Here is a 25,592-nt window from a genome sequence, read left to right as displayed (position 1 = left end):
TATACAAAATATATAAACAGCTCATACAACTCAGTATCAAAAAACAACCCGATTAATAAATGGTCAGAAGACCTGAATAGACATTTCACCAAATTAGACATACAGATGGCCTACAGGCTCATGAAAAGATGCTCACCATTGCTAATCATCAAAGAAATGCAAAGCAAAACCACAATGAAATATCACCTCACTTCTGTCAAAATGACTCTCACCAAAAAGACCACAAATAACAAATGTTGGAGAGGATGTGGAGAAAAGGGAACCCCTGTACACTGCTGGTGGGAATGTAAATTGGTGCAGCCACTGTGGAAAACAATATGGAGGTTCCCAGACAAAAGCTAACAGTAGAACTACCATATGATCCAGCAATTCCACTTCTGGGTATATACTGAAAACACAGAGAGAGACGGAGGGAGGGAGGAAGGGAAAAGGAAGGAAAACACTAATTCAAAAAGATACACGCACTCCAATGCTCACAGCAGCATTATTTATGATAGTCAAAATATGGAAACAACCTAAGTGTCCATCAACAGATGAATGGATAAAGATGTGTATACCATTCCATCGTGAATGCTATTCTGCCATTAAAAAGAATGAAATTTTGCTATCTGCAACAACATGGAAAGACTTAGAGGGTATTATGCTTAGTGAAATAAGTCAGACAGAGAAAGACAAATACTGTATGATACCACTTGTATGTAGAATCTAAAAAAATAAAACAAACTAGTGAATATAATAAAAAAGAAAGAGAATCACAAATATAGAGAACAACCTAATGGTTACCAGTGGGGAGAGGGAAGGCAGAAGAGGAAAGGCAAGAGTAGGGGTGTAAGAGGTATGAACTATTATGTATAAAACAAATAAGCTACAAGTATATACTGTACAGCATAGGGAATATAGCCAATATTTTACAATGGAGTATATAACTTTTAGAAATTGTGAATCACTATGTTGTACACTTCAAACTTACATAATTCTGATTATATAATACATCAAGTATATCAAAATTAAAAGATTGTGGATTTGTCTGTTTTTAATTCTGAGAGGTTTTGTTTGATTTTTTTGAAGCTCTATTTCTAGGCACATACATTTATAATTCTTAGATGTCCTTATCAATTGATCTTTCTTTGTGTTGTCTCCAATACACTATTAAGGCCATTCAGTGAATTACTCATTTAGTTATTGCACTCTTCAGCTCTACAAGTTTCATTTCGTTCTTTTTATAGTTTTCATTTCTGTATTCAAATTCCCTATCTCTTCATTCATTAATTATTGTAATATATTTTAACTCTTTCAACATATTTATAATGGTTGTTATGAAATTCGTGTCTGCTAAATCTACTATCTGGGCCACCTGGTTTTACCTGATTTAGGAACTAACTCTATCTCCTACCTAAGCTATACTGACATCAGTCTCTTTCACGTCCTATTCTTCTAGGCAAGTTCCTCATAAAGTTTCCCTTGAGTAACGCACCATGATGAATTTCAACAAAAGTACCAAAGGAATACCTCAGAAATATTTCAGGGTCAGTTGCAGACCACTGCAATAAAATAAATATCACAATAAAGTCAGTCACGATTTTTTTGGTTTCTCAATGCATGTAAAAGTAATGTTTACACTATACTGTAGTCTATTAAGTGTGCAACAGCATTATGTCTAAAAAAAATGTACATCCCTCAATTAAAAAAATACTATATTGCTAAAAAATGCTAACCATCATCTGAGCCATCAGCTAGTCATAACATTTTTGCTGGTGGAGGGTCTTCCTTTCACATAAACACCTGGGGGCCACTGTAGGGGTATTAATTGGCCTAATTACAACTTGGTGTGTCTCAGGGAATAGGGAGGCCCAAAGAAGGAGAGAGACATGAAGGCCGGTGAGTGCAACAGTCAGAATACAAACATTTATGAACTAAGTTTGCAGTCTTAAATGGGTGCAGTTCAGAACACCCCAAAACAATTATAATAGTAACATCAAAGATCACAAATCACCATAACAAATATAATAATAATGATAAAAATGTTTGAAAATATTGTAAGAATTACCAAAATGTGACACAAAGAAATGAAGTAAACCAATGCTGTTGGAAAAAAATGGTGCCAAATAGACTTTCAGTGGGGTTGCCACAAACCTTCAATTTGTAAAAATCAGAGTATCTGCCAAGTATAATAAAATAAGGTATGCCTGTACAGTATTTAGAACTAAACTCTCAACTATATTCAATGAAAACTAAAAGGAAAAAGATTAGAATTAAATGTCATCTATAGGCTTTTATTATGCCTTCCTGAAAGATGCAATACTTTGGGTAACACAATAAGAAAACTGAAGGATAATAGTGACAATTTCACTACTGTATCACCCTTCTAGGTCATTCAATCATTCTTCTGTATTCTTGTTATTTTAGTATTTGGGCATGATGGAGAAAAACTGATGGGCAATGATGAAGTAATTCTTAAGATGATGATAAATTTTCTACTTGTTCTTTGGAAGATACTTTATATAAAGAATAAAAGTCATAAAATAATCATCTTAACAAATTAAAACTGCTCAAAATAGATGCTCAAAACTAAATTGGGTCCAATGGACCCTGGTGATATACTGAGGGTTAAATAAAATATATATGAAATGTTCCCTCCTCCATTATTTGACTTTATTTTGCATTAATCTTCTACTATTATCTCTCACTGCCTACAATATCTATCAAAGAGCAAGCCAATATGCACATAAAAAAATCATCATCATTTGCCATCAGGGCAATGCAAATCAGAACCATAATACAATGAGATACCACTTCACACTCTAGGATGGCTATAATCAAAAAGGCACACAATAAAAAGTGTTGGCAAGGATATGAAAAAACTGGAAGCCTCATAACTGTGACTATAAAATGCTGCAGCCGCCATAGAAAATAGTCTGTCAGTTCCTCAAAAGATTAAACATATGACCCAGCAATGTCACTCCTAGAGAAATGAAAACACGTCCAAGAGAAATGAAAACATTATGTCCATACAAAGGCTTGTCCACAAATAATCTCAGCAGCATTTTCGGTAATAGCCAAAAGTGGAAACAACCCAAATGTCCATCAACTGATGAACAGATAAACAACTGTGAAATATATATACAATGAAATATAATTCAGTTATAAAAAGGAATAAAATACTTCTATATGCTACAGCACAGATGATCCTGAAAACCTTATGCTAAACTATGAAAGAAGCCAGACATCTACAACAAGTCACACAATGTAGGATTCCATTTATATAAAATGTCCAAAGAGACAAATCCGTAGAGACGAAAAGTAAATTACTGAAGCGTGGAGGATGAGGCAGGGTGTCCATTAATGAGAAATGTTTCTGTTTTGGGCTGATAAAATGAAAATGCCCTGGAATTAGTAGTGAAAGTTGTACAACTTTGCAAATATACTAAAAACCACTGAACTACACACTTTTACAAGGTAAACTTATGGTATATGAATTATATCTCAATAAAAAATATTTTTAATTAAAAAAAAACAGGAATCAAGAAACTCTAATCTAACACGGTGGTATGCCAACAAAGTCAAAAGTCACTTGTCACAAAGCAAAGTTAGTGATATTGCCCAGAAAGAAGTCAAGTCTCTTGATTTCAAACTGTTTCCTGGCTTTCCTTTGGAACATGTCAGTCTTGATAAAAGTTCTAAATAGTCATTAATGTCAGATAAGTCAAGCAGTTTGCCTACCTGAAGAATAAGAATTCCGAAGAGTCTCTCAAATTCAAAGTACATGTGAGTTAATATTGAGAAGTGAAATAAGTTGTTTTGATCCCTGCCCTACTGATCAAAACAAAAGGTCTGAGTGAAAAGAAGCAAAGTGACAATTTCTAAAACATCTAAAGACCAGCCTTTAATCCAAAATAGGAAGAGAATGAATGCACAATTTTAAAAGCTTCCTTAAGAACAGAACAGCTACTTCTTAGTTAACTAGGAAAAGACAAATGTTTATGAAACATCTATTAGGTATCAGGTATTATGCTAGTGCTATGGGTATATGAAAATGAAAAAGACCCAATCACTGTCAACAAAAAACTCACAATCGAACCGAACAGATTAAAATACAGATAGCAGCTACATCATTCAGGAGCTGTAACAGTGGTATGTTCAAAGAACTATGGTAATAAAAAGAAGAGAGGTGAAAGAGGGGAGGGAGGGAGGGAGGGAGGAAAAAGAAAAAGGAAGGTTACCTCCCTTCAGAGTAATGTTGACATTTGAGCTGGGCATTAAAGGATGGGTAAGATAGAAAGACTACTTTGATAAAAAAGAATATGGGCAAAAAAAAAAAAATATTTAATTGAATCATAAATCTAAGAAAAATGGTGAGTACAGCATCAATATAAAGTTTAGGGACATAAAGATGAGGGCTGGAGTTGAAAATGTGGCAACAGAGGTAGGTTTGTGTGTATACAGTGTACCATACCTAAGACAGCAATGTAATGGATGGAACAAAGGTAAGCAGAGATTAGAGGAAGGAGCCCAATTGGAGGTGACACAGTAATCCAAGTTATTTCTTGTTAAAATATTATTTTTTAGGGAGAGGGTACAGCTTAAGTGGTAGAGCGCATGCTTAGCATGCACGAGGTAGTGGATTCAATCCCCAGTATCTTCTTCAAAAATAAATAAACCTAATTATTTCCCCCACCCCAATCAAAATAAAATAACAAATAAGCATTTTTTAAAAAACAGTATTTTTAAAAATCTCATTTCTTCTAATTACTTTGTTTTCATGTAAAAACCCAGAATCACAAAACATCAACAATGATGTAAGGAAATCAGATGAAAGAATGAATTAGGTTCAGGGGGTTCCTAAACCCTATACAGATCAGGACAGTACTACATACCTTCTTACTGTAAAAACCCACAGTGAAGCAGAAGCTCCTGGGCATGTCTCCTGCCCACAAACTGGACGGAGACAACACAAAAGCCCTAATGTTCCAGCATCAAAGCAAATGGTTGAAGTCATTTCACCAATTTTCTCTTAATATATAAAAAAGGACCAAACTGAACTTCTACTATTAAAAAGTCCAATAATTGGAATAAAAAGTTCACCAGATGTGAAAGAATAAAGTCAGAGTCAGAGATCTTGAAGATAGATCAATAAAAATCATCCAATCTAAGGAAAAGAAAAAGAACAGAGGAAAATGAATAAAGAAAACTATAATGACCTGTGAAACAGTATCATTCTATCACATTTTAATTGGACACTAAAAGGAAAGGAGAGAAAAAGGGGCCATAATTCTCTTAAAGAAATAACAATCAAAAATATCTCAGATATGGAGGAAAACTCCTTCTTGTTGATCCTAGATTAGCAAATCCCAAACAAATAAATATAAAGAAAACTACACTGAGGAACATCATAGTTAAATTGCTTAAATCTAAAGATAGAGAAAAAATGTTGAAAGCTACCAAGGAGAGGGTAGGGTTGGAGAAGGGCATATAACATACAGGGGAATAAGAATATAAATGACAGCTGATTTTTCTATGGAAATAATGGAGGTGAAGGATAATGGAACATCTTCAAAGTTCTGCAAGGTGGGGAAAATCCAAAAAACTCAAGATTCCACACCCAAAAAGAGTATGAGAATGAAATAAAGACCCTTTCAGATATACAAAAGCCTACAAAATTTGTTGCCTGCAGACCCATACTATAAGAATTGCCAAAGGATTTGTTAGACTAAAGAGGAAAGATATTAGACCGAAACTTGGATATACAGAAAGAACATCAGAAAAGGTAAATAATTAGGAAAAATATTTTCTTCAACACAATTTCCTTAAAACACAACTAACTTTTTAAAGAAAATAAAACAAATTCTAAGGTAGGATTTATAATTCAAGTACAAAAATAGCACAAAGAAATGGATGGGTAGATAAATGGACTTATATTCTTGTAAGGTTATTATTATACCTGTGAAATGGATGGGAAGAGGGAAGCAGTAAGTGGTAAAAAGTGTAAGGTGTGAAGTGAAAAGTGGTATAATAGTGCCTCTAAACAGATTTTGGTAAGTTAATAGTACATATTGTGAAGCTCTAGAATGACCACCAAAAAATTAATAAAAGGAACACGGCTAAGAAGTCACTAGAGGAAATAAAATAGAATGCTATAACGTATTTGATTAACCCCAAAGGTTATAAAAATGAAACAACACAGAAACAAAAGAAAAACAAATAGCAACCAAACGAATATTCATATACAATATATATACAATACTAAGCATTCCAATAGAAGGCAGAGATTGTTAGAACTTAGAAAGCAAGAGTCAATGGCTACCTACTGTTTATAAGACATGCTTTAAATACAAAGGTATTTATGGACTAAAAGCAAAATACTAGAAAAAAAATATACCACAAAGTTGCGTAAGAAAGTTGTAGTGAACCCAATCCAAAGATGGGCAAAAGACCTGAACAAGCAATTCTCCAAGGAAGACATACAAATGATCAAAAAGCACATGAAAAAATGCTCAATATCACTAATTATCAGAGAAATGCAAATCAAAACTACAATGAGGTATCACCTCACACCAGTCAGAATGGCCATCATTCAAAAATCCACAAATGACAAATGCTGGAGGGGTTGTGGAGAAAAGGGAACCCTCCTACACTGCTGGTGGGAATGCAGTTTGGTGCAGCCACTATGGAAAACAGTATGGAGATTCCTCAAAAGACCAGGAATAGACTTACCGTATGACCCAGGAATCCCGCTCCTGGGCTTACATACAGAAGAAACCCTACTTCAGGATGACACCTGCACCCCAATGTTTATAGCAGCACTATTTACAATAGCCAAGACATGGAAACAGCCTATATGTCCATCAACGGATGACTGGATAAAGAAGATGCGGTATATTTATACAATGGAATACTATTCAGCCATAAAAACTGACAACATAACACCATTTGCAGCAACATGGATGCTCCTGGAGAATGTCATTCTAAGTGAAGTAAGCCAGAAAGAGAAAGAAAAATACCATATGAGATCGCTCATATGTGGAATCTAAAAAACAAAAACCAAAAAACAAAGCGTAAATGCAAAACAGAAATAGACTCATAGACATAGAATACAAACTTATGGTTGTCAAGGGGGTGGAGGGTGGGAAGAGATAGACGGGATTTTAAAATTGTAGAATAGATAAACAAGATTATACTGTAAAGCACAGGGAAATATACACAAGATCTTATGGTAGCTCACAGAGAAAAAAAGTGACAATGAATATATGTATGTTCATGTATAACTGAAAATTGTGCTCTACACTGGAATTTGACACAACATTGACTGTAAAATGACTATAAATCAATAAAAAATGTTAAAAAAAAAAAAGGAAAGGAAGTTGTAGTGGCTGTATTAACATCAGACCAATAAAGCTTCAAGACAAAGAGTATTTTACAAAATTAAGAACACTTCATAATGATAAAAGAACAATTCAACAGGAAGATTAAGCACTCGATACACAAATATTAACTTGAAATGGATCACAGACCTAAATGTAAAATCTAAAACTATAAAACCTGCAGAAGAAAACAGAGAAGTAAATATTTATGACCTTGGATGATTTCCTGAACAGGACATACAAGTCACTAATCATTAAATTTTAAATTAATAAATTAGACTTCATCAAAATCCAAAACTTCTACTCTTTTTTAAGACACTGTTATGAAAACAAAAAGGCAAAAATCACAGACTGGTAAAATGTTTACACAATATAAATCTAAGAAAAGACATGTCTAGAATATATATAAAACTCTTACAACTTAGTAAGGACAATCAAATTTTAAAAGGAAGAAAAAGGCAAAAGACTTTAAAAAGAATTTTCAGAGAAGATATAAAAATGACCAGTAAGCACATGAAAAGATGCTCAACATCAATGGTCATCATGAAAAGTCAAAATAAAAGCATAATGAGATACTACTTCATACCCACTAAAATGACTAAAATTAAAAAGGTAATACCAAGTGTTAATCAAAATGTGGCGCATCTGGAACTCGTATGTCTTGCTACTGGGAATGCAAAATACACAACCGCTTTGGAAAAAGATTTGGCAGTTTCTTATCAAGTTAACGTTCCACCTATCCTTTGACATAGCAATTCTTCCATCATTCAAGAGAAACAAAAGCATATGTCCATAGAAAACCTGTTTAAGAATTTCCTAGTAGCTTGTTCATAATAGCCCCAAACTGAAAACAACCCAAATGTGTCTACCAACAGGCAAACAGATTAAAAAATTGTGGTATAGTCATACAGTGGAATGCTACTTAGCAATATAAGAAACAAACAACTGACATAATGCAACAGAATCACAAACATTATGCTGAATGAAAAAATCTAGACATAAACAGAGTATATACTGAAGGATACCATTTATGTGACATTCCATTATGAACAGTAATGTGTTATGGAAAATCTACTATGGACTTAAAGATCACTATCTAAAACTGGGGCCTGAATACAGGTTTGTTTTAAAGATTGAGATAATACATGTAAAATAGCCCCCTAATCTGTAAAGGAATATACAAATGTAGACATTATTATTAATTCATATCAGCAATTCTGGTACAGCCAGTTAATGTCCTCCTGGAGAAGAAGACTGCTATGTCTTAGTCTGCAAAATTTCAAAGAAAGATCACAAACTACAACTTTACAGCTTCCAAATCTAAATCACCTGTCAACTTCAAGATATCCTAAAACAAAGATTAATTTGGGGATGTAACACTCAGTTGAAAACGAGGCAGCATTCTTAAATAGAAGTGATCAAACCAATAATAAGAAATAATTAATAGGAAAATTAAGAAAACCAAAGTATACAAAATGCATCAGAAATAAAGATGTGTCAATGACCAACAATGGACTTAAATGCCTTTATTTTCATCATTACAAAATATTTCTCTCTTCAAATAAAGTACATCTTAATTGTTCCAATAATTTGATTGAAATTATGTCAACACAAAGCACCCTGCTCTACTACACACTAATGTGGCTTTTCTTTAGCAGCCCTCAGATTAAAAACAGCCTAATAAAAATGTCATTATCTAATTAAACATAAATAACCCCAAGAAGTTAATATTAATTTCATATTCTGGGGGAAAGCAGTCCCTATCATACATAGCTAACCATTTCAAATGGCTAAATCTGTGAATTTTATGTTCTAACTATAGTTAGTTATGTATATATGCTCACTGGTAAAATGAATCTTTACAGACTATACTCTGCTCTGCCTTGCTCTCAATGCACACCATTCCAAAGAGCCTTAGACACAGTACCGGATCCCTTTTGCCCTTGGTTTCTTTAACTTCATATGATGTCTCAATGTTTTTTTTTCTCCCAGTTTACATCTGACAATCCAATTTTAAAGGTATCAACAGCCAAATACACAAAAGGTACTCAAAGGCAGGCAGCTTGGATACTACATAGCTGAATGAATGTAAGGACAAAAACTGTTCCAATGCCAGCTCAGTTCTCTGGAACATTCTTGTTGAACAAAGACAGGTTTTTATTACTTTTACATTGATTATCAAATTAATCTAAGTGTCGCCCAGGAAAGATTGTTAAGGAATTTACTCTTAATCAATAAATTAAAAATAATATGCAATTAGCATACTGATTATAGTACAGTAAATGGTTTCTCTAAATGTTAAAGATACTTAAGAGAGTATATTCTATTAAGTTATTAACAGTTGGTCATAACCTATTTTTAAATCATTAGTGCCTTAACTTAATCCTTTTAGAAATTTTTTTTAAGTTAAAGGTACCATTTTACTGTATCACAATTGATTTCCAAGAGACAGATAGCTCACTTGTATTTACTATAACTCACAAAGCAATTTAGTATGACTATTACATGTTACTAGTTTAGGTTAATTCAACATTGTCTTGTATCTCAGTATTTGTCAAATTAATTATTGAATCTAAGCCTAAAAAAAAATTGACAGTCAAATATACCTGTGACTGGCAACAACCCAAATGTCCTTCAAATAGTGATTAAACTGTGGAAAATCCGTAAGAGGAAATGTATGAAATAAGATGAAACTGTTGATATTCCTAAGACAGACGGATCTCAAATGCGTTATGCTAAGCAAAAGAAGCCAGACTCAAATGGCCACCTACTGTATGAATCCCACTTCTATGAATTTCTGGAAAAGGCAAAATTATAAAGAAAAAATAGATGAGGGGGTTGCCAGGGATGGGGGAGGGGGCTAACTACCAAACGGCAACAGTGTTCTGTATCTTGATCATAGTGATGCTTACACTGCATGCATTCGTCAAAACTACTAGAATTATACACCAGAGAGTGAATTTTACCATATATAATTTTAAAAAATTTAATCTGTAGGTGAAACATTATTTTTTAAAAAGAAGTTTAGATCTGGAAGAAAATAGAGGCCAACAATAACAACAAAATGTTCAAAATGTTAACTCCCACCTAAAGAGAACAGAGAATACTGCCATGTGCAAATAAAAGGTAGCTCTAACTAAACTCTTTGACTAACAGTATATTGTCAGGGTTCTTTGCCAGCACTTCTATTTCTGCAGTGTTCTCTCTCTGAATCAGACCCTCACCTCTTATCCAACTCAATCTTTCAGATCCTCTCTGAATGCCTCTCTCAATGCTTATTTACTATGCCGTGGTTTGTCTAATGGACTGTCTCACACTCATAATCCACTTTTGCTTTAACATGCACTCTTGGCACCAACCATTTCTTTACTCTTGATCTCATGTGAGTACTTAAATTAATTCCCTTAATTCCTGATTCTATCTCAACTTTGTTCTGATTAGTCCCTCAGCTAAACTTGATCATGTCAGCTTCTCAGCCTCCAATTTGGGTTCTTACCTATCATGAGTTAAAACCACAAAGGTTAATAATTTCACCTCTCCTTGAAATGCTTTAGATGTGGCAACTCTAAAGTCTCCCTTGGGAACCCTATGAGTATTTTTTTCACTCCAATAAATAGGATGTCCTTATTTTTGTCTAACTGAACTCTTGTCTATCTTTAAATTCTACTTCCTGTTTGGTTTTACTCAAAGACATAGACAAGAGGTCAACTTCTTCCTCACAAAAATCACACATCTACTTTAAGACTAGTATTAAAATAATACTATCTTCCTTCTTCAGGGTACATACCTATGATTCTTGCAACACTATTTATCACTTAATGTTATATCTTATGTTTTCTCAAAGCTCTCCAGTTGTCCTACATTTGTTTAAATAAATAAAATGACCAAAACAGGATACCAACAAATAATAGACAATTTACAAATATATACAAAATAATACTAATGTGGTCAAAAAAGAATACCTTTTGAATAAAAGCAGTCAGTCAACTATGTTATGGTCTCTTATACTATGGCAGAGGACAGGAGTAGAAAATAATCACAATCTCAGAACTTCCAAAAGTTAATTCTCTAGCAGTGAGTTTAAAGACATCGATCCTCACAGCCAATGAGTCTTTACAATCTCCCCATCCTAGGCAAGAAAAAGCTTTCAAATAATAAAAAGCTCTTCTTACTATGAATTCACTGTAGTTATCTCTCCCAGGCCACACAGGCAGGTGGCCTTCAGGGGTCTTAAAACTTCTTAGCTACCATCTTAGTTCTACTGGAGACAACTGCTGCTGTTTAATTATGCAAATCGTTGAAACTACTTCTTAAAATCTCTTATTTCCTTTAAGTCAAGGTATTTTCCTGAGCTAGAGAAGAGGGAAGGTTGAGAAAAAATTAAGCTGGAAAGCAAAGAAAGAAAACTCTATTTGTTAAAAACTAAATTTAGTTGATAAGATTTGTCTTTCCATAATGTGAGCAAAATATTTACCTTCAAGATAATTAACAGGCATGTGTGAATTGCAGAATAAGACAATTTTCATCAAAAAAAAATTAAATAAAAAAGCCAGACAAAAATAACAGAAAATAAAGCCAATGATAAGAGAGGAGATAAAAGACAATTAAAAAACAAACAAACAAACAAACAAACAAACCAGACTGCAGGATACAGAAACAGGGCCATAATCAAGGGAAAAGAAAATAGAATTCTGTCCCCAAAAAAGCAGGAGAGTTATAGATGCAAAATATAATTTCATTTGGTTTGTGTTTCTTTTGAAAGAAAGTAATAATGTGGCTGTTTGAATTTAGTTTGAGTGAACAGAGGAAAATGAATTTCAGACCATCAATGTACATAAGAGAGTATCAAATATTAAAGACTTTTATGGCAAAAGCTTCTAGAAAATAAAGGATTAAGTCAGGAATAAATCGCCATATAAAAGCACCTGTAATTCAGCAATATTTTTCATGTTTAAGCTTCCACATCTCTGTGGTAATATACTGAACAGAGGGCTATACCATAAAAATACGAGGAGGATGACACTGTATGAGCTACTTCTATCTCTACCTCTTGGACCCATCTAGATCATGGCAGTAGCTAGTAAAATCCTAAGGGGTTAAAGTCCACCCATTACCCAAGACCAAAAACTACTCCCACCCCACCTTGGCTCAATGGTTTTCTCCCACTGTGGTGAGGGTGGTTTTGGAAAAGCTCCTCAAATGCCAGGAAACACTGTAATACAAAAAGAAAAAACACTTCATAAGTACCAAAACTTAAACATTTTGGCCTCCCTTTCAAGGAAGACTGGTATAGTGGAAAAAGCACCAGCCTAGGAACCAAAAAACCAATTGTTTTCTGTTTGTTCCGCATTCATTCTAAGATGTTTGCTGTATTCCAGGGGACTCGGTGGAAAGGCAACAAACACTCTCTGTTAAGGGTTACTAAAATTGTAGAATATATGCCAGAAGCTGCTGATGGCCATCTCTGCCACAAACTTACTTGAAAATGAAGCCATCAGAGAAGCTAGCAGAACTAAGGGATATAAAGAGACATTCCTGGTGATACGATTAAAAATCAGGCTCCAGTTCCAGTTCTTCCTACAGACATATTTCTCTCTTAAGTTGGTCTGTAATAGGTGTCTGTGACTTTCAAGTAAGTCTGGCCAATACAGCTGGGTTCTAATTCCACATATGCACTTGGGAAAGTCATTGGAGACCTTATTTCCTCTACTATCAAATGGGCAAGATTTGAGGTTTTCAAAACTTTTTTTAGGCAATAGAATTTTTTTAAACAAAAATCTTATTTTGATATCAAAATCTAAAATGGTTTTATTCATAGAAATATTATTTTATAAGATCAGATTTACAACATTTACTTCTGACCAAAATCAGTAAGAACACTAGGTATTTAAATCTCACCTTGAGACTGAAAACAAAAATGACTCTATCAGTACAAATGTACTTCGTAAGATCAAATCTATGATACTTACTATTACGACCAAGACCAATGACGTGTTTTGATAAAAATCAAACTTTAAAATTAGAGACTAATGGTAAAAGTTGAAAGCTTTTATTAACCTCCCAGGATTCAATTTATTTCTGTACTTTGTTTTGGTTACACAGTAGTAAGACAATCCTGATTCAACAAGAATAGTTGCAAAGAAAACATGTTTTCCACATCTACCTTACCCCATGACATTATTTAATTAACGGTGGAGAAAAGCTTTTAAGTTCTGCATAAAAGAAACCCTAACAGAACAAGTTTTTAAAAAACAGGTCTCTAATTGGTTAAAATTTAGTACATAACATAGCTAAGCATTCATGGTTTTTTTTTTTTAATGATTTAAACCTCATTTAAAAATTAAGTCTGAACCAAGTATTTACAGATTCCAATTAGTACCTTCATAGAACTCTAATAAAAATAGATAATCTCTAAACTCTGTTAAGATTTTTAGTCAGACTCACTGACCATCGGAAGCTACAATGAAGCAAATATAAAAAGTTATACTTTTTTTTTTAAATAAGCCTGCTTTAAAGGAAAAATGAATTTCACCAATTCCTATTCACTATCTTGGAGTTATGAACACAGATAAATAATAAACTGGGTCAAATAAAAAGACTATTACAATAATCTGTTCAGTCTTACTGAGAACGAACTTGATGAGGTAGATCATACAAGGTGCTATAAAACATTTATTAATTAAGAGTGCATGCTTTACAATAGAGATGAATAACTCTCCATGTCTTACTTCAAGAAGTTAACCATCTAACAGTACATACAATAGAGCTGATCTTGAACAACACAGGTTTGAACTGCACGGGTCCACGTATATATACACAGATTTTTTTTTTCAATAGTAAATACTACAGTATTACACAATCTGCAGTTGGTCGAATCCAGGGATGGCAAAACTGTGGATATACAAGAATGTGTATAACAAAGGCTGACTCTAAGTTATACTGGAATTTTCAACTGTGTAGAGATCAGCGCCTCTAATTCACACATTGTTCAGGAGTCAATTATATATTCATTCAACAAGAGTGTCTCCTCAGTGCCACTGTGTATGCAACTGGGGCTAAAAAGTGAACAATATATACATTATCCCCACCTTCGTGAGTTCAGACTTCAACCTACAGGTGGTAGATAACCAATGAGGATTTTAAGCAAAGAGAGCATATGATTAGGTCAACATTTTGAAAGATGGCTGGCTACTATAAATCGGAAATAGTAAGCCTCAAGATAGAAAGACCAGTTAGGAGCTACTACCATGATGACAAAGTAACAGGAACTCAAAAGAGGAAACAATAAACTCAGCTAAAGTATGTGGGGGAAAAAAGCTTCAGAGGGTAATGTTGCAGCTCAATCTTAAAAGACGTACATCAGACACATAGAAGGAGTTTGCACACTAAGAGAAAACCATATGCAAGGCATGTTTGGGAAATGTCAAGTAGTTCCTCACAGTCACGTTGAATGAGGTGAAATCATAGCTAGAAATGCAGATCAAGGAAAAGATAGTAAAGGATATTTTATAGCAAAGAAACATCTCCAGGACACTGGGGAGTGCTTTTAAGCAGTGTGATAACATGACATGGCTTACATTTTAGAAAAATTCTTCCAGGGACAGTAGCCTAAAAAAGATGACAAGAAGTCTAATCAGCCAAACAAGGATGGGTACCTGCCAACAGATACATCATCTCAAAGTCCTAATCTCACTAATAATTTATCATGACAATCAAATATGGTCCAAGCAAGTACTCTGAGCTTTAGAAACCAAGCAACTAGTACCACAACTAGTTAAGGCCACAATGTAGTTGACATTGCTTTGAAACAAAAAATGGGAAGTTTCTGCAGATAAAATACTAAAAATGTGACAGTGGCAGAAGATAAATGGAATGAAGAGGAAAAAACAACAACTGAGAAAATAAGGAAGTAACAGAAACAATTTTGTTTCAGGATAAGAATTATTTCTACTTGTCAATTACACATAGATTCACATCTTATATATAATAACTCATAAGCTGTGGTTCCAACAAGCAATTCAAAAACCAAATTTAATTTAATACATATTAAGAAAATAATTACCAAACAAAAACTACATTAGAAACAGCAAACTGTAACAGAAGACCAGCTCTACACTAGCTAGCTTCTCACTGCTTAAAAAGAAAGTTCTCCCTGTTTGGCTGGTCCTTGAAGCATACCAACTATAATGAGGTGAGGTGAGGTGAGGTGAGATGAGGTGAGGTAGGGTGGCTGGGGTGAAAGAGGACAGGCTATTTCACAAAGGTTCCTGATCAGTCAACTGAACAAGTTCTTGAAGGCTTTCATTCCAATTCTTTTTCTTTATATAACAGATATAACTCAAGATTCAAGCATGCCAACAGATACAATGAACAATCCAATTATTTTATCTTAAGAAAATGAATCCTACCTTTCCGGGGTCATCCTTGGATCGAGGCACTTTAAGGAAACACTTGTTCAGCGACAGATTGTGCCGTATGGAATTCTGAAATTAAAAAAGAAAGCCAAGCCATAGGATCATTGGTCCAAAAACCAAAACCCACCTTAAAAAACAGAAGCAGAAACCTAAGAATCTCTATGCACCTAAATACAATTACAAATGAAATAAGCTTTTAAAATGAGCTTCAAAGTTAAACCTTTCTGATTTTCAAATTACGACTGCTGCAAAGGAAAGTAGTTACTGGTAAAGACAGTTTCTAGTGTATTTTACAAAACTCCAAATAATGGAATCTATGTCCCATTTTAAAAGTTTAAGACCTTTTAACGATGCAAGATGTCTATAATTATCTTAAATATTAAATACCAAATATAAAATTATATGCATATTATGATTTTAATTGTGGTATGTATTTATTAGTTTATTCTTGGAAACCAGCCAGAATGCAAAATGCTAAGAGTTGTTCTACATGGAATTATAGGTGATGACTGTTTTCCTCTTTTTACTTTTCTGCAATGTTCAAATGATCTACAAGGCACACATGTGTTACCACTATTTAATGAGTTAAAAGTTTTAAACAAAAAAACTTCACTGATCCATTACAAGAGCATATAAAAGCCAGTTAGGTTCTCACTACAGTATGTAAGAAAGAAAACCACATGGGAAGACACTGGCTACAGAAGCCAGTAAGAACATCAGATTCCTGGACGTAGCAGGAGAGAACAAACAACACAGATGGAAGGACTTAGAGACCTGGAGAATCTGTGAAATAGGATATCTTTTCATGAGTAAGTAGGACTGTGCCACAAGTTTTACAGAAAACACCCAAAGGCAACTTATTTTTAATAAAATGCTCCAAAATTCATTCCATAATTTTGTTTCTTCCAAAATGGCCAGGTATTTGGTGGAGGGACTCCAAATGCATTTAGCCACCACTTAGAATTGGGTGGGGGGGGTGTCATTTTTTGGCTTAACGTCATTTTATTTTTATATAAAATTTAAAACTTTAACAATGCCTACAGTAAAATTTGCCTTTCATGGGGGCAATACTTAGATTAAAGAAGTTTTTAAAATATGACCAGAGAACATAAATTCAAGCCTATTTTATTACCACATCAATTTAAAACTTATGAATGGTAGTTCCATCTCTACTTGAAATGTAAACAGCTACAAAGACTGATGATCCCTCCCAAACAATGAGAAACCAATGAGTAAGTCAAAAAAAAAAAAAAAAAAGCTTATTTTTGAGCCACATCTGAGAGCTAACGTTGCAAGGCAGCCCAACAAATGAAATTCCTGAGAGGGACAAGCCCATATTCTAGGAGAAAGGGGACAAACTGTCTCACGTTTTAACAGAATATGGGAGAAAGAGATGGCCACCATCCAAGCCCCCAAGAAATCAGCTAAAATTTAAAAGGCCAATCATGAGCTAATGTATCAGTTTAGAGCAAAAAGGGCCCCAGACAGAAGGGAAGTTTCCACTCAATCTCAAGCTCAGAAAGAAGCTCTTGGGCCTTCACCACATGCTCACAAGAATGACCTGGGGTAGGAAAGGAGACCAAAGAAAGTCTCCTTTGTGGTACATGCAGGAAGGAGATAACTGATGGCTACAGAGGGAGACAAAGGCACACCACCTTTTATAGAGCTTACAAAGCAAAAACCTTAAGTTTGAGATAGTGGCAGCAAAACCTCTCACCCATAGTGTTCGGGCAAAGATTGCTTCTGAGAGAAGAATGGACCGAAAACCCTTCTGCCTCTAGGGAAGAATAGGAAAGACTTTCTCAAGACACAGGCAAACACCTACAGCTGATGTAGGAAGGGTAGAAGCAAAATCCTTTTACCTCTAGGAAAAGTGTCAGAAACTATCCAGGGGCCAGGATCCTACACCAATGCTAAGGTGGAGGTTGGCTCCAGCTGGGAAGGAGGCAAGAAACTCCCACCCAACGTAAGTACAGATAAACAAAGCTAATCTGGCTGAGGGAAAGAAATACTGAAAAAGCCCCACCTCAAGTCCAAGGGCCTGAGGAAGACCAAGGCTGGATCAAAACAAAAGGAAAAAAAAAGAAAAAGAAAAAACAAACAAAAACCAAAAAGACTCAGCCTCTATCACAAGCCTAGCAGTGAAAAACAAGTAATAACCCATGATAGAGGAGGGGCAGGAGCATGGAGAGACCCCCATTTGTAACAAGGTGGCAGAGACAACTAAAATCTAGAGAAAGCAGGAAAACTGAGAAAACCCTACAGCATCCAAGCCCGCCAGCTCCAAGGACAAGGTAACAGAAGTCTACTCCTGGAGGAATGTAAAGTCTGTGCTACAGTAAAGGTAAAGACACCAATAACAAAACACAAATCCAGCTCAATTACTGATAGAGTAATTCAGCTCCCGATACAAATGGCCTGAGAAAAGAGATGCTTGTCCATTTACAAATATGAGTACTATTTAACTCTATCTCTACCATTCTTCTATACATGTATCTGTCACTCAGTCAAAAATTGCAAGATACTTGGAAAAACAAGGGAGGAAAAATCCACTGTCAAGAGATAAAGTAATCAACAAACCCAACTGAGGGATGACTTAGGTGTTAGATGTCTAGTAGACAAGAACTTTAAAAAAAACTGACTAATATGTTCAAGCATCAAGTAGAAAAAAGTGGACAACCCGCATAAAGATTTGGGGAATTTCAACTGAGATGTGTAAACTCTGTTTTAAGAGTCAACTGTAAGAATTAAGAAATAAGAATCAAATGTAAATGACAGACTTTTTTTTTAAAAAACATGATCAAAGATAGACTGGACACAACTAGGGAAAGGCTCAGATACCTTGAAATTATCCAAACTAACACACAAGCATGCAGGCAGGCACACATTCACCCCCAAAAATAAATAAAATCATCCAAGAACTGTGGAACAATACATGAAATGAGTCCCAGAAGCAGAAATGAAAAAGAATGGGGCAAAAGAAAAATGTGAAAATGTAACAGCCAAGAATCTCCCCAAAATAATGCAAGACATCAAATCACAGATGCAAACATTTCAGAGAACATCAAGCAGAAGGAATTAAAAATCCACACACCTACATTTATTATAGTCAAAATGCTGAAAATCAAAATGAAGAGAACATCTTATAGGCAACAAGAGAAAAAAAGATTACGTACAGAGGAATGAAGATAAGAATTATAGCAGATATCTCAAAAACTATGCAAGTAAGAAGACAACAAAGTGACATTTTAAAAACACTAGAAGAAAAAGTCAATTCTATATGCAGTAAAAATATCTCTCAAAAATGAAGGCAAAATAAAGACCTTCAGACAAACAAAAGCTGAAAGAAATCTTTTCTCAGCCACTGTGGAAAACAGTATGGAGATTCCTCAAAAGACTAGAATAGACTAAACCATATGACCCAGGAATCCCACTCCTGGGCATATATCCTGAAGGAACCCTACTTCAAAAAGACACCTGCACCCCAATGTTCATAGCAGCACTATTCACAATAGCCAAGACATGGAAATAGCCTAAATGTCCATCAACAGATGACTGGATAAAAAAGATGTGATATATTCATACAATGTAATATTATTCAGCCTTAAAAAATGACAACATAATGCCATTTGCAGCAACACAGATGTCCCTGGAGAATTCTAAGTGAAGTAAGCCAAAAAGAAAAAGAAAATTACCATATGAGATCACTCATATGTGGAATCCAAAAAGAAAGAGAGAAAGAAAGAGAGGAAGAGAGGAAGAGAGAAAAAGAGAAAGAGAGAAAGAAAGAAAGAAAAGAAAGAAGGAAAAGAGAAGAAAGAAAGGAAAAGAGAAGAAAAGGAAAGAAAAGAGAAGAGAAGAGAAGAGAAGAGAAGAGAAGAGAAGAGAAGAGAAGACAAGACAAGACAAGACAAGACAAGACAAGACAAGACAAGACAAGACAAGAAAAAGACAAATGAACATAATACAAAACAGAAACAGACTCGTAGACATAGAATACAAACTTGTGGTGCCGGGGGGGAGGAGGGGTGGAAAGGGACAGACTGGGAGTTCAAAATTTGTAGATACTGACAGGTGTATATAGAATAGATAAGATTACACTGTATAGCACAGGGAAATATATACAAGATCTTGTGGTAGCTTACAGTGAAAAAGAATGCGACAATGAATATATGAATGTTCATGTATAACTACAAAATTGTGCTCTACACTGGAAATTGACACAATATTGTAAACTGACTATAACTCAATAAAATAAAATTTTAAAATAATTAATTAATTTTAAAAAGAAAGAAAGAAATCTTTTCTAATACTGCCAGTTGGCTGGCAATGTTATAAGGAAGTTCTTCAGGCAGAAGTATGATACTAAATGGAAACCTGGATCTACAAAAAAGAAATGAAGAGTTCCAGAAATTGTGAAAATGAATGCAAATTTTAAAAACCATTGTCGCTTATTTAACATGCCTTTAAAAGATACCTATCTAAAGCAAATATTGTAATTTATTATAGGGTTTTTAACATGTAAAAGTAAAATGTACAACAACATTAACATAAAGATTGGGTCAGGGGAATTAGCAGTACAGCTGACCCTTGAACAACACGGTTTTGAACTGCACAGGTCCCACTTATACACAGATTTTTTCCCCCAATAAATATGTACTAGTACAATCTGAAGTTGGTTAAGTCCATGTATTCAGAACCATGAATATGGAAGGCCAACTGTAAAGTTATATGCAAATTCTCTACTTTACACATGAATTTCCAACTGCGCAGGGGTCAGCAGCCCCTATTCTCCAAGCTGTTCAAGGGTCAACTATATATGGTTTATAAAGTTCTTACACTATTTATAATATGGTGTATTTGAAGGTAGAGTATGATAAGTTAAAGATGTGTGTGGTAAACCCTAGAGTAATCACTTCCTAAAACAAAATTTAGGAAGAGGTAAAACTAATGAAATAATAGTGAAGATAAAATGGAATCATAAAAAAATACTCAGCCCAAATCCAAAAAGAAGAGAAAAAGAAAGAACTAATCAGGAAAACTGGCGTTCATCTACCCACCTAAAAAGTTCAAGATGGGGAAAAAACAAAACCAAGATGGTCAGAAGAAGAAATCAGTATGATCATATTTTCTAGACAGCTTCAGGGGAAGAACAGATCTCTACTTGGGTCTTCCTCCTTTCGCATAGGTGCTGGCAGCCTAGGCAATCTCACCTACAGCCATGGCTTCAGTGACCATGTGTCACGCTTAAATCCATCCAGATCTCCAGACTTTTCTCTTGAGTTCACATGTATTTTCAACAATGTACTAGACATCTCAGAAGCACCTCCAACTCAACATGTTTAAAACTAAACTCAATCTTTATCCCCAGTGTGATCTTTTTCCACTTTTCCCTTCTCAGTTTACTGCTCCAATCAGACATCTGTAAGACATCTTTGACTCCTCCCTCCTCATCACTATCTAAAAAAAAATCTATCACCAAACTTTATAAGTCTACTTTGGATCTACTTACCCAACTCCATCTCTTCTGTTACTCTCTCAGTCCAGGAGACCAGTCTCACCAAAACTAGTACAACAGCTTCCTAACTAGTGTCCACTCCCCACCTTCCTATCCTTGCCCCTCCTCTACCATTCTCCAGCCAACAGGCACCTCTTCACAAAGCAAATCCGACGTTATTGCTTCACTTAAAACCTCTCAATAACTTCCCATTGCACTTATGATAAAATTCAAAATCCTTAAAGCCTCTGCAAGACTCTTCATGATCTGACCCTACTTTGCTGTCTAAACTCATCCCCTCCAATGTTCTCACTCACTCCACTTATTGCTCCCTCTTCAAAAATTACTGCCTCCAGCTTTACTCCATTCCCTTCACCTAAGTCTACTCAACTTTCCATTCATTCTTGTTTTAAACGTCAGTTCTTTAGGGAAGTCCTTTCTCACTTTTATTCATTATTAGGTTAGGCCAAGTGTGGATTTCTCACCACACTTGGAATTATCATTTAATGGTCTTCCTCTTCCATATTTTATTCTATATCAAAATGTAAGTAGGCTCCATGAGGGTAGGGACCTTGTCCATCAATTCAGAACCTAGAATACAATGCTTTTCATATGGTAATCACAAATCTACTGGGAAAAAAATACCAAAAGCATACTTAGAAAATAAAAACAGCCAGAGAGATATGCGAGCCAAGACATGTATTTACAACACACAGTGAAGAAAAGAGACCTCACAACTTGGGGAGATGTTACCTCTAACAACCCTGAGAAAAGTAGCTGGGAGAGCAGACGTAGAGATAATTAAGATGGTCCAGGGTAAGCTGAAGTAAAATGGCCCAGGTTAAATAACTCATAACTGAATATTGGTTGGCCTTGAAAACCCCAGCTTCAAAAGTAGTTTCTCAAAAGCACAGTCTACTCATACTAGAATGACTTGAGATGAATTTTAATACAGACTCCTAGGCTCTAGGATGGCTATTTCAAAATCTCTGGAGCTGTGCCCCAGGAGTCTAAACTTTAAAAGCACTGTCATTGATTTTTATTGTAAACTTGAGTTTAAACTGGCACCTCTAATTCAAATCAACCACCACATTCCTTCCTATATCTCTCTTCTCCCACTGTGAGAGCCCTGATATCCCAAAACACTAATATACATAGTCAACTGTTCTACCCTACCATGCATATAAAAGTGTTTCAGAATTGCTCCCAACTTCTTTTCTTAGGGTTACAGGAGACAAAGAGACTGCATCTAGCAAAGCACCATTACCAAAGACAAATGCACTAAATAAAGTTTATGATTTCTTTGTAATTCTTTCAACTTAAGCATGCTGTTTTCAAAAGTTTCTTGAATTTTTATTTCTATGTGATTATGTTATATATTTGATATAAGGCTTACTTACTCATTTCAACTTACATTCAGATTTAAGGTTTTCTTTTTTCATTCTTTTTGATTTCCTAACTTTTTTTGAATATGTAAAACAATTACATGTTTCAAAACTCAAAACTAAAAAAAAAAAAGGTATAGTTAAAGGAGAAAATAAACCACCTTCCACTTGTTTCCATTTGAAGTGCTCAAAATACTTCTATGTTTACAAAAATAAAATTAAAAGAAATCATGGCAAGTTCTAGGTACCTAGATTGGGTGGAAGAAGCTTTTTTAGAAGAGTAATTATGAAATAACAATCCCTCGAAATATTAAAGGTCTGCCCAAAGCAACAGATTAGACCAGGTTAGATTAGTCTCCTTGGCATATCTTTTAGTTCTAAAAAGCAACATCATCCTTCTCTACCTATTCCCATTTTTCCCTTCCACTCGTCTTTCCTCATTATATACAAATCATGTATCTTCCAGATGAAACTGTATCACTACTTCTAAACCAGTTTCAGACCATAGCTTGGGCTGGCCAGCCACGAGAAATCCAGCAGACTGAATCTGACACTCTCAGATGGACTACATGAAACAAGGTCTCTGAACAAAAATCTGTAAGTTCTACACTAGTGTTATTAATAAAAAATGAGATAGCTCACAGAGAAAAAAATGTGACAATGAATATATATATGTTCATGTATAACTGAAAAATTGTGCTGAACACTGGAATTTGACACAACATTGTAAAATGATTATAAATCAATAAAAAATGTTTAAAAAAATAAAGATAAAACATGGGAAGACAAAAGATTAATTCTATAGGGAGAAGAGAGGTTACATGTGAGCTTAAAGAATAAACAGGATAATGCTAACCAGAAAAAGAGCAAAAGAGAGAAAGTCCAAAGACAAGTAAGAGAAAAACAAAAGAAAGATACCAAAGTGTTTATTTCCAGGGACAGCTAATAGGCTGGAACAGGCAGAAAAAGTGTATGAGAGGGAACTAGCAGAAAATAAAGCTAGGAAAGAAAGCTGGGACCAGGATTCAGGCTTTTATTCAAACTGCATTTATTGAGGCTTACTAAATGGAAAAACTCTGCTAGGGCATAGAATAGAGTAAGAGATATAAAAAAATCCCTTCCCATAAGGTACTTGATTATCTGACATGGTACACAGCACATCATCACAATAAATCAATAAATGTCTTTAACAAATATATTCAAACAAAAAAGACAAAGATGTTGAAACAGGAAAGGTTAAGAGACACAAGAGTAACTAGCATCTGATGCCAGACCTAAAGCTCTATAAACCCCCTTCTTCCATATACACATACACACACCCCACATAGCACACAACTGGTAACTCCTACATAAGAATATAAACATAACATGCACAGGCACAAAAGAAAGCTGAACTATTTCTTGTATAACATAAATTAGGTAGGTAACTAATTTGATGGTGCATCAGAAAGTTTAGATCAGGAACTAGGGCTTCTTAAAGAAGTAGTTGATTCTAGGGCTAGGGCAGGAAAGGTACAAGATGAGCCTGGAACATCTTGTGGTGCCAAAAAAGTTTGAAAGTGCTGAACAAATAAAAGAATGGGGCCATATCAAAGGGCTCAGGAGGCAACCTCTAAGAGCTCCCAATGGCAAAAGTAGTATCAATTTGAGCAACAAGTAACAACAGAACAAAAAAAAATGAACATTCATTGAGTGCATACTATTACAAATGTATGATTGATTAGATAGATAGATAGATAGATAGATAGATAGATAGATAGATAGACAGACAGACAGACAGACAGACAGACAGATAGACAGACAGATAGATAGATAGGAAAGAGGGGACACGCCTTCCTTACAGAGGAATCTCAACTGAGGTGGAAGGAATGACGGAAAAGAGAAAATCACCATCAGAAAATAATATAAACTGCTATAATGATCTACTAATGAATGCTAAAATTAATGAACAAAAATTTAAGGAAAAAAAGGATCCTCACATGCCCTCAAAGTATCTCCCCAAAACATTTCATAATTACAAAGTGATAAATACTAATTTTATAGTAGAGAAATCTAGCAGACACCATCTTAACCAAAGAACCAAGGTTAACATTACAGGAATAAGACATACTGATATTAAGTTCCTCCAATATGATACACAGAGAAGGGGACATCATCTCTGTATTATTCTTCCCCAAAATGCATTACCTCAATCTAACTGAGAAAACATCAGATATATTCAAACTGAGAAACATTCTTCAAAATACCAGATACGTACTCTTCAAAAGTGTGAAGGTCATAAAAGACAAGAAAAGATTGAGGAACTGTTACAGGTGGGAGAAGACTAAGGAGACATGATAAATGACAATTAAATCAACACAGGATCCTAGATTAGATCCTGAATTGGACCCCAGAACATAAAAAGACATTTGTAGAAAAACTGGTGAAATCTAAATAAAGTCTGTAATTTACTCAGTTGCTAACAGTACTGTCTAGTCAAAGGTACTGTACTGACATTAATTTCTTAGTTTTGATAACAATACTGTGGTTATATGTTAACATAGAGGAAGTGGATGAAGGATACATGGGAACACTTTGGACTAAAGTAATGCTTCAATAAATCTAAAATTTTCTAAAATAAAGTGTTTTTTCTTAATTTTGGATGATGACAACAGTATTAGTTGCTATACTATGTTGTGTTTTTACTTTAGACTTGCTATCAACTTAGGTGAACTGTGGGTATTGTTTTCCAGTGAATGCTACATTATCTTTGCTCCTAGTTTATGGTATTATGTCAGTTCTCTAACATAATAAAGCTCTAACAAATTAATATTCGACCAAAAATAAAGTTAGTCACCTAATTAAAAGCATTTAATTTCCTTTTTGACATCCTCGAAATGACTAGTAATCAGAATTTCATCTTTAATTATGTCTCCACAAAGCTTTATCTTCAACAGAA

At 34.6% G+C, this 25,592-nt stretch overlaps 1 protein-coding gene across 2 annotated transcripts in view; it reads right to left on the bottom strand.

The window, feature by feature from the left end:
* The window catches only part of FOXJ3 (forkhead box J3), a 120,206-nt gene that overhangs the window by 50,826 nt on the left and 43,788 nt on the right, over positions 1–25,592 (bottom strand). For both annotated transcript variants that reach the window (XM_031464925.2, XM_064493678.1), the window contains exon 4: positions 15,767–15,841. In XM_031464925.2, coding sequence (XP_031320785.1) covers positions 15,767–15,841 — 75 coding nt within the window. The remainder of the gene's footprint in view (positions 1–15,766; positions 15,842–25,592) is intronic.

This window comes from Camelus dromedarius, chromosome 14 (assembly GCF_036321535.1).
Source record: "Camelus dromedarius isolate mCamDro1 chromosome 14, mCamDro1.pat, whole genome shotgun sequence".
Classification (NCBI taxonomy): Eukaryota; Metazoa; Chordata; class Mammalia; order Artiodactyla; family Camelidae; genus Camelus; species Camelus dromedarius.
The sequence above is the reverse complement of the archived record's forward strand: the minus strand, read 5'-3'. Positions and strand labels throughout refer to the sequence as shown.